At 38.4% G+C, this 10,716-nt stretch overlaps 1 protein-coding gene across 2 annotated transcripts in view; it reads left to right on the top strand.

Annotated features, from left to right (window-relative positions):
- The window catches only part of LOC103143096 (NACHT, LRR and PYD domains-containing protein 3-like), a 49,398-nt gene that overhangs the window by 17,182 nt on the left and 21,500 nt on the right, over positions 1–10,716 (top strand). For both annotated transcript variants that reach the window (XM_016675125.1, XM_016675124.1), the window contains exons 4-6: positions 2,763–2,998; positions 5,169–6,945; positions 10,033–10,206. In XM_016675125.1, coding sequence (XP_016530611.1) covers positions 2,763–2,998; positions 5,169–6,945; positions 10,033–10,206 — 2,187 coding nt within the window. The remainder of the gene's footprint in view (positions 1–2,762; positions 2,999–5,168; positions 6,946–10,032; positions 10,207–10,716) is intronic.

Genomic DNA, 10,716 nt, shown 5'->3' with positions numbered 1-10,716 from the left:
CGCCGGGCTCAATTCTGGGTCCACTGCTTTTCTCTCTTTATATACTGCCTCTGGGTTCTATCCTTAGGAAACATGGGATTTCTTTTCATTGTTACGCTGATGATTGTCAGATTTATTTGCCCATAAAGCAGCAGGATGTACATTCAATCAAACATCTCCTGGCATGTCTAGGAGATATTAAAGCTTGGTTGGCCTTGAACTTTTTAAACTTTAATGAAAACAAAACAGAGGTGATGGTGTTTGGACCCAGTGGCTCTTGTGAGTCCTCCTCTGTGGACCTGGGACCCTTGGAGGAATATTTTAAACCTGTTATTACAGATCTTGGTTTTAAGGTGGACAGTGATTTTAAATTGGACAGCCAAATCAGAACCGTGGTTAAGTCCAGCTTTTATCATTTAAGGCGGTTGGCGTCAGTGAAATCTTTTCTTTCCAGGCAGCATTTTGTAACGGTGATCCACGCTTTTATTTCGACTCGACTGGATGACTGTAACTCACTTTATCTGGGAGTCAGTCAGTCGCTGCTCTCACGTCTGCAGCTGGTTCAGAATGCTGCTGCACGACTTTTGACAGGAACTCAAAAGAGGGAACATGTGACCTCTGTCCTGGCCTCACTTCACTGGCTGCCTGTATATTTTAGGATTCATTTTAAAATTCTTATGTTTGTTTTTAAATCATTGCATAATCTTGCCCCAGCTTACCTCACTGAGCTTCTTCATCCTTACGTACCCCATCGGTCTCTCAGGTCAGCAAATCAGCTGCTCTTGGAGGAACCGAGAACAAAAAGGAAGCTCAGAGGGGACAGGGCTTTCTCTGTTATGGGCCCCAAATTATGGAATGACTTACCTTTGCAGGTCAGAGAGGCCCCTTCACTGTCCACTTTTAAAGCTCGTTTTAAAACCCATCTATTTTACCTGGCTTTCAACACCAGTGGGATCTAGTTTTAAATTGTATGTTTTTGTTTTTAAACTGTTTTTAAATTACTTTTATTATGTTGTGTTCTTAAATTGTACAGCACTTTGTATCAACTGTGGTTGTTTTAAAGTGCTTTATAAATAAAGTTGGTATGGCATGGTATGGTATGGTATGATGACTGTCGGCAGGAAAAATCTCCAGCACCAGTCTGTACCACACTGAACCAGAAGAAGCCTCTGAATGTAGATGCTCTGCCTTCCCAAGACAGACTCGTGAAGAGAATGGTCAGGATTGTACATAATTGTCCTCATTTTCTGAAGAATTCTTCTTTGCATTATCATCTCCATAGATGGTGCAAAGAATAATAATAATGATAATGCATCACGGTAACGAGCGAGTGGCAGGTTTGTGGATTTGAGATGTGGAGTGACGTTTTTTAACAGCAGAAAAAAGAACTAAAGTGAGACAAATCAGAAAGAAACAAAGACTTCTTTGATAGTTTAAATTAATAATTATATTTTTTATGGTAAATCTGGCATGCTGTGTTTTACCTTTGAATGAGGTTTAATTTAGTCCCTCATATTGAAAATATTTAAAGGTAATGTTTGAATGTCAGTGTTCATATTAAATGCCTCATTAAGACTGCTGAGCAGGGCTAAATCCAGGAAGTTTTAAATGGGGCCAGTAATGATCTTGGGGTGTTACAAAAAAACATGTTTTAAGTATAAAATATGCAGATTTTAGAGGTCCTCAAATAGTTACAAATTGAGCCACAGGAGTAAATTCTGCTTCGAAACTGTACTGCGTGAGACATTTTCACATTTACCAGTTTGGCAGACAGCTCAAAACTTTTCTGTACATCTGTGAATTAATTTTTACAATGCTTAAGCAAGTTAAGTCTAATCATTGTCCTGTTCTCACTGACACATATGTGGAAAAGTTGCTTCAAGAATCTATAACAGAGTACAAACTAAACCTAAAGACACTTATAAAAGTTCAACTTTGTTAGGTGTTCCACAAAAAGTCTTAGGGACTAAAAAATATAACCGTTTCAGCAAGCAACATGGTATAAATCTAATCTTGAAATTGTGTAGCTCTTTACAGTGGCAATAAGCTGAATTTGTCTTTTAATGCTGAACTGGTTTGTCACCCCTGCCGTAGGACTTTCTGAAGTTGAACTGGCATGGGCTTTTATTATGAAAGTCCTACATTGTATTTCCAAAGAGTATTAGCTCTCATCCAAAAACAGAGGGGAGTAGGTTAGGGAACTGAGCAGCAGCGGCAGTAAAGGGCCCAGTATAGTTGGACTGAAGTTGAACTGCTGATGCATGGTCACATGGTTTTCAGGCATTTCTTTTCACACATCTGAGCTCATGACCTTGGCTGGCTATATCCATGTAGCAGACGGGAACTGACCTGGATACTTAATAAAAGTTGTAATAAGTCTTGTGGTATATAGACTGCAGTATGAGTTTTAGTGAAGAAGAAATATATGAGGGGGAAAACAATAGGTTTCTCTGCACCGCTGATCCCAGGCATGGCCAGTTCAGTCTCTTCCATGGGCTCATAATTGTAATGATATTAGACTGTAGAGAGTGGTTATTTAAATAGTATAAACTGTTACACTTTTAACATCTTAACTTAACCAAATGGGATGGAGAAAAAAACATTTGTGTCATTTTGGCTTCTACTTTGACAAACCAGACAGGTTGAACAGAACTTGATTTTGAATGTCTTTTGCGACAAAGAAACACAGGTGAGATGAGCATATCTCACCTGATAGATAGTTGATAGAACCAACTATCCTGTTTTTAGTGAACTATGTCAGTCATGAAGAAATGTCTTCACAGATGGAGAAAGAGAAGCAGCGTTGGTGTGGAGGAGCACTCGTCCTATTGTGCTGTGTGTCAGGAGGTTCTGATGGATCCGGTCTCTACCAGGTGTGGACACTTATTCTGCGGACAGTGCATTAGATCCTACTTGGACCAGTCTGCTACATCTGAACACCCCTCTTGCCCCGAGTGTGGGAAACGATCCAGAACAGGACCTGGTCTGCTGACAGTCAATCAGAGCAGCCTTGCTGCAGGTGAGTCTAAACCTCTCCAATCAGAGCTTCCTTGTGTTATCTCTGTTGAACCAATTCCATGTTTTCCGTTGAGATTTTGAAATTCAAATCTTAAACAGCTTTCTGTGATCAATTACTTCAGCTAATTTTGTATGTGTTTGTGACCCTGGTTAACATAGCACTCATTAAATATGAACCCATTAGGGTTAGTCTGACCCAGCAGACATAGATAATAAATGAATAATAATAAATTATAGCAAACATACAAAAAGTATAAGTGTTTGTAAAGTTTAATATTCTAAAGACTTGAATTAAGAAATGAAATCAAATAATTTAAAAGTCTTCCATTGACGATAGTGTGTGCTACATGTAACACTATTGGTTGTTAGCATTTCAATGTTCTATAAAAATAAATCTCATATCAAGCTTCTCAGCAAACTTTATGTAATGGTACATCTATGAAGCCTTGTACATATGATTTAGGAGTAATTTCACATTTCAGCAGAATGATGGAATAGTCTTCAGTTTAGTTCTTAATAAAATCCAGAACTCTGTTGATTTGTTCACAGTTGATTTACCCCTTTTTTAAAACAGCATTCTCACTGTGTTTAGATCAAAGGGCCTGATGTAATCTGATGTAGTCTAGCAGCTGAAAGTCAAACATGTATATGTATTATATATGTATTACTATCATAGTTATTATTAATTCATTATTATTACTCTGTTAAAGTAAAACTTTGAAGGTAAAAACTGTTTAGAATTGTCAATGGTCCCTGCAGCTTTAAATTGGGTTCTTATATTGTAACTAATATTGTACAAGAGATTTTTTAAGATGGTCGGAGGCAACAATATTATAGAAACTTTAGATTTCATTTGGTATCTGTAGCTCCACTTCTACTGCGATTTCACAAAGAAATATACAGCAGTCAGCTTGGCCAATGTAAATAATCAGTACAATAAGACTTATAAAATCTATAATATTATGCTGTATTTAAAGTCTTAAATACCATCCATTTTCTTTACACCCTTGTCCCTTAGTGGGGTTGGGAGGGTTGCTGGTGCCTATCTCCAGCTAACGATCCGGGCGAGAGGCGGGGTCACCCTGGACAGGTCGCCAGTCTGTAACAGCGCATCACAGACACACACAACCATGAACACACACTCACACCTAGGGGCAATTTGGAGAGGCCAATTAACCTGAAAGTCATGTTTTTGGACTGTGGGAGAAAACCGGAGTACCTGGAGAAAACCCACGCATGCACAGGGAGAACATGCAAACTCCATGCAGAAAGACCGGGAATCGAACTCAGAACCTTCTTGCTGCAAGGCAACAGCTCTACCAACTGTTCCTCTGTGCAGCCTAGTCTTAAATACATTTCACGAAAACATTGTTTAGTGCCATATACACAGTGTTCCAAATTATTATGCGAATTGGATTTAAATGTTATAAATATTTATTTTTTTGTTGTGCTATTAAATTCATAGATGGTATTGTGTCTCAGGGCTCTTTAGATCACTACAATTAATTTCAGAGACCTGGGTCACTGTTTGTCAGGTGAGTTCAATTAAAGGAAATCTACTTAAGAAAGATGTTCCACATTATTAAGCAGGCCACAGGTTTCAAGCAACATGGGAAAGAGAAAGGATCTCTCTGGTGCCAAAAATCATCAGATAGTGTAGTGCAGTGGACAAGATATGAAAACATTAGATATTTAACGAAAACTGAAACGTTATCATACTGTGAAGAGATTTGTGGCTGATTCAGAACAAAGATGGAGGAAGATTTCTGTTAGAAAAATTAATCAGATTAAGAGATCAGCTGCTAAAATGCCATAGCAAAGTAGCAAACAGTTATTTGAAACTGCTGGAGCCTCTGGAACCTCAAGGTGGAGGATCCTCCAAAGGTTTGCGGTGCATGAACCTACTATTTGGCCACCCCTAACTGTTGCTCACTAGCAGAAATGGTCACAGTGGGCCCAGCCGTACATGAAGATTAGAGGCAGAAATCTCTTGTCTAACAATAGAACAATGTTCTGTTTCTGATGATGGATCCTGACGTCATACCTTGTAAAATCAGAGACTCCACAGGATATGACAACACCTCCCAATTTTCCAGATGGGTTGTTTTCCAACTTCATAACTAAATCATGTTGTTTACTTTATTTATTTTTTTTTTACTTTGTTTCAGCAGATGTTGTTCTGCAGGAGGTCCTGGAGGAACATAAGATCAGTCTGAGGAGGAGATGTGTCAGTGTGACTGAAGGAAGTGATAAAACAGAAAGTAGAACCCTCTTCAACAAGATCTACACTGATCTCTACATCACAGAGGGACAGGGTGAAGAGATTAATACCCAACATGAGGTGAAGCAGCTGGAGAGAGCTTCCAAGATCCAGGACCTCCGTTACTCTCCCATCAGATGCCATGACATCTTTAAAGCCTTCCCTGCCCGACAAGTAACCATCAGAGTGGTTATGACCAGTGGCGTAGCTGGTGTTGGAAAAACCTTCTCAGTACAGAAGTTCACTCTGGACTGGGCAGAGAGCTTGGAGAACCAAGATGTCAGTGTGGTGGTTCCGGTTTCATTCAGGGAGCTGAACCTGATCAGAGATGAGCAGCACAGTCTTCTCTCACTGCTCCATGTTTTCCATCCAACCCTCCAGAAGCTCACAGCAGAGCAGCTGGCTATCTGCAAACTGCTCTTCATCTTTGATGGCCTGGATGAAAGCAGACTTTCATTGGACTTTGGCAGCAGGCAGCTGGTTTCTGACGTCACACAGAAGTCATCAGTCAACATTCTGCTGACAAACCTCATCAAGGGGGACCTGCTTCCCTCAGCTCTCATCTGGATAACTTCCAGACCTGCAGCAGCCAATCAAATCCCTGCTTCATGCGTTTCCAGGGTAACAGAAGTACGAGGCTTCACTGACACCCAGAAGGAGGAGTACTTCAGGAGGAGGTTCAGTGATGAAGAGCTGTCCAGCAGAATCATCTCCCACATCCAGACCTGCAGGAGCCTCCACATCATGTGTGGAATCCCAGTCTTCTGCTGGATCACTGCTACAGTTCTGGAGAACATGTTGTCTTCAGAACAGAGAGGAGAGCTGCCCAAGACCATGACTGACATGTACTCACACTTCCTGCTGGTCCAGACAAAGATGAAAAAGAATAAGTACCATGGAGGACATGAGACAAGTCCACAGGAGCTGATGGAGGCAGACAGGGAAGTTCTTCTGAAGCTGGGGAGGCTGGCGTTTGAACATCTAGAGAAAGGAAACATCATGTTCTACCAAGAAGACCTGGAGCAGTGTGGTCTGGATGTCACAGAGGCCTCACTGTACTCAGGAGTTTGTACAGAGATCTTCAAAAGAGAGAGTGTGATCTTCCAGAAGCCAGTCTACTGCTTTGTTCACCTGACCATCCAGGAGTTTTTAGCTGCAGTCTACATGTTCCACTGTTTCACCACCAGGAACACAGAGGTGATCAAGAGGTTCTTGGGACAAGAATACAGAGAAACATCTCTGGAAGGTTTCATGAAGAAAGTCATGGAGAAATCCCTCCTCACTAAAAATGGCCACCTGGATCTGTTTGTTCGCTTCCTTCATGGTCTCACTGTGGAGTCCAACCAGAGACTGTTAGGAGGCCTGCTGGGTCAGACAGAGAACAGTTCAGAAACCACCAAGAGAATCATCACCAACCTAAAGGAGATGAACACTGATGATATCTCTCCTGACAGAAGCATCAACCTTTTCTACTGTCTGATGGAGATAAAGGACCTCTCATTTTTTCAGGAGATCCAGCAACTCCTAAAGTCAGGGAAGGAGCTCTCAGAGATCCAGTGCTCGGCTCTGGCCTTCATGCTGCTGATGTCAGAGGAGGTTCTGGATGAGTTGGACCTGAAAAAGTACAACACATCAGAGGGGGGAAGACGGAGACTGGTTCCAGCTGTGAACAACTGCAAAAAGGCTCGGTGAGTCCAGAAGTCTACGTTGTGTGAATGCTGATTCAGCATTATTTTCCTTCTGCTTCTTCTACATTCTACACATAGCTACAGAATGTTTTGGGCTTTAACTACTTTCTTCATCCTTTGAACTATTTCACCTACACTCTAAGAAATAATCCTGTAAATTTACAGTAAGATACTGGCAGCTACAGTAAATTTATTTTAAACTTATTTTACTGTAAATTTACGTTATATAGGTTTTGTAAAAAAAAAAAAAAAAAAAAGAAAGGTAAAACACTGCTGAATTTAGCTGCCTGTAACTTACTGTTAATTCACATGTTCAATACTGTGATAAAATGTAAAAGTAATTTACTGTTAAAGTAAATACACTGGTGAAACTAAATAAACAGTACAATACTGGCATCTGTAGTTGCCAGTATTTTACTGTAAATTTATGTTGCTGGGATCAGGCACAGATGACATATGAAGTTGTCTTTGCAAAAAAAAAAAAGTTTTATGCACAAATAACTCAAGTTTTCTCACTCAGTGCCTAACGCTCCACAGCATAATAAAGCAGTGCACTGACTTCCAAAGAGGCATGTTCCAGGAACACACGTAAACAGTGGCATTCAGTGACATCTACACTGTAAAAAAAAAAAAAATGGCCTCAATTTACGGTAAAAAACTGGCAGTTTTAGTTGCCAGAATTTTACGGTATTTCTAAAATATAGTAAAATACTGCAATTTCAAAATATGGTAAAAAACTGGCAGGTTTGGTTGCCAGTTTTTTACCGTATTTTGAAATTGCAGTATTTTACCGTNATGTTGTCGTGCATATTAGCAGTGGGTCACTGAAACAGAATTAACTGTTGGATCATCGGAAGAAACAAGACATCAATCTGAAGCACAGTTGATCTGTCCTTTGTGAATTGTTCTGCTGTGTTGTTGTTTTGCTGTTATTGTTTTTTTACTCCTTAAGGGAAACACCAAAGAATTAAAAATAGATTAAACAGATTAAAACAAACTGTAAATCAAAATAGATAAATAGTATTAACTAGAACTTAAATAGAACTAAATAGTATTAACTAGAACCTAAATAGAACTATAACCTAGGTGAAATTAAATAGTATCCTTAATTTAGATTTATAAAATACGCTGAAAGAAACTGGAAACTATTTTTTTTTCTTTTTTTTGAATTTGTGTCATTGTGTGTTAATTGTGTAATATTGTTGTTGTTTATTCTTTTATTGTTCTTTAAACNCAACCAAAACTGCCAGTTTTTTACCGTATTTTGAAATTGCAGTATTTTACTATATTTTAGAAATACCGTAAAATTCTGGCAACTAAAACTGCCAGTATTTTACCGTATTTGGAAATGCAGTATTTTACCGTATTTTTAAAATACGGTAAAATACCGTATTTCCTAAAATATGGTAAAATAAAAAATTAAAATGTGGTTTTGCCGTAGTAAATACGGTCAGACTGCCTGAGACATAATATCTACATAAGTGAAAAACATGGCCAGACTCTATGATATATTGACATTTTATTGTAAAAAAAACCCCCAAAAACTTTATGGTAAATTACCGGTCACTGTTATCACCAGAATTTTACCATAAAAATTACAGTACAACACACAAGGAAGTGTAACTTGTCAGCATTTCTATACAGAAAGTTATAAAGAAAATGAATTCAAATTAAACAAAAATACAGATTACGAGTAATCCACTTAAAGAAACAATTCCTATTTAAAAATTCAGTTAAAAAAAGAACCAATTCTATTTTCTGTCCAGTTTCCTCATGGTATTACTGAGATCTGGAAAACAAAAACTAAAAAACAGCATGTGTCTACATAAGAGATAACCTATTGTAGAAGAAAAACCGGTGATAAAAAAATTCTTGTTCTGGGTTGAGAGTAAGAAGTCACTGAGTTCAGAGTTTGCTCAGGATGGTTGTAGTCTTCCCAGTCACAGGTTGAAATTGAGACTCACATGTTGTCAATCAGGTGTTTCCTCTCTGCTGGAAAACAAACAAAGCTAAAGTTAGAAAGATGCACTACATGAACATCATATAAATGCACCATTCGCTTAAATGTTTGTTTCACCTTTGTTGACTTGCATATGGAGACTGGTACTTCAACCAGGCGGTGTGATCATTTCTGATTGAAAAGTCAGTAGTTCTTAAACCTTTGTTTGTTGTTGAGAGGTGTGATCCTCTCTGCAACCTGACAAAATATACAAACAAAAACATAAATAAAAACAAGACCTGTTGTTTCAGGGAATTGTCTATCTCCATCCTTCCTTTTGGGAGAAACATTTTTCTCTTTACATTTTTTTTACTTTTTGATCAGTAATTCAGGATAGATGACACAAGAACAACAACTCAATGCAGAAAGTCAAACAGAAAAAATCCCCAAAAATTCAAAAACAAAGGGTTGATAAATTAAAGTGAACAGCCCTTATTTGGTGTGTATATCACAATCAATTGTTTAGATTTGAGCTTTATATCTTGTTATAATTTGTGTTGTAATTTTGCCGTTGAAAAAGCTCCAAAGTCCTCATCTTGATTTTGGAGATTGAATGTGTAGAAAGTGGCAAGCACTGCTACAAGTCTTGTCATAAATGTTGACTGGAACGTCAACATTTGGCATGGCCTTCAGTGGCATGGCCTTCAGCGCTGATCATCCATCCATACACTAGTTGATCAATTGCATTGAGACACCGGTTGACCAGATCCATAATTTGTAGATTTGGATGATGTGCAAAGAAAGGCTCCAAAAATATAGCAAAAGACAGGACAAAAACAGAGCAAGCAGCGCAGGCATGGGCAGGGAGGGAGCAGAGAAATAAAGCGTCCACCTACATTGAGAGCAAGAGAGCCAGGTAGAGCAGCCGTAGTTTGGCAGTGATGTCTTCAGCACAAATTCTTAGGAATTATAGCTGATCAGTTCTTGAATTAAAATGGATCCCAACAAGTTTAATCATGTACTATCGCAATTCTGTTATGTCAAACTCAGTAAATTGAAGATCAGATCAGATAAAGATCAATGCTCTTATATTTAAGTCTGTGTTGATGATCCAGATGCCAGAACTGACTTTTTTTTTCTAATCATAGACTTGGTGGCTGTGAACTCTCACAAGCTGAATGTGAAGTTTTAGCCTCAGCTCTGAAGTCCAATCCCCATCTGACTGAACTAGAAATAAGTAATTTCACTGGACTGGAAGACTCTGGAATGAAGCATCTGCATGAGATCCTGGAGAGTTCAGTCAGTAAAGTGAAGATGCTGAGGTTTGTTTTCTCTATTTATTTAATAAAATCATTGTTACTTTAAACCTTGGTTCAGTTAATAATTTTATTCTAATATATTTTCTTTTAACCTTTTAAAACAGTCCTCACAGTTAGCCTGATAAAACACCCCTCTTGTCCTACACTATTTGCTTTTTCCAGAGGGTCTGGGCTCACGACTATCAAGACATAACCGTTTCCTGGAGCCATGAACTCTGTTGAAATTCTAAATTTTACCCAATTGCTAACATTTGGCCATAATGTATTTAATGTGCCAGTTTGATGCTATGAAACTTACCAGAAATTACAAACCGGATTCCAAAAAAGTTGGAACACTAAACAAATTGTGAATAAAAACTGAATCCAATGATGTGGAGGTGCCGGTGTAACCCAGGTTAAAATAGCCTTTTCATAAAAATAATAGTAAATTAGATAAATAGGAAATAAATAAATAGGAAAATAAATGGGGAATTAATCGATCTTAAAATTGTTATTCTCTTATTCTGAAGGGTC

Source organism: Poecilia formosa, unplaced genomic scaffold (assembly GCF_000485575.1).
Source record: "Poecilia formosa unplaced genomic scaffold, Poecilia_formosa-5.1.2 Scaffold4, whole genome shotgun sequence".
Classification (NCBI taxonomy): Eukaryota; Metazoa; Chordata; class Actinopteri; order Cyprinodontiformes; family Poeciliidae; genus Poecilia; species Poecilia formosa.
The sequence above is the reverse complement of the archived record's forward strand: the minus strand, read 5'-3'. Positions and strand labels throughout refer to the sequence as shown.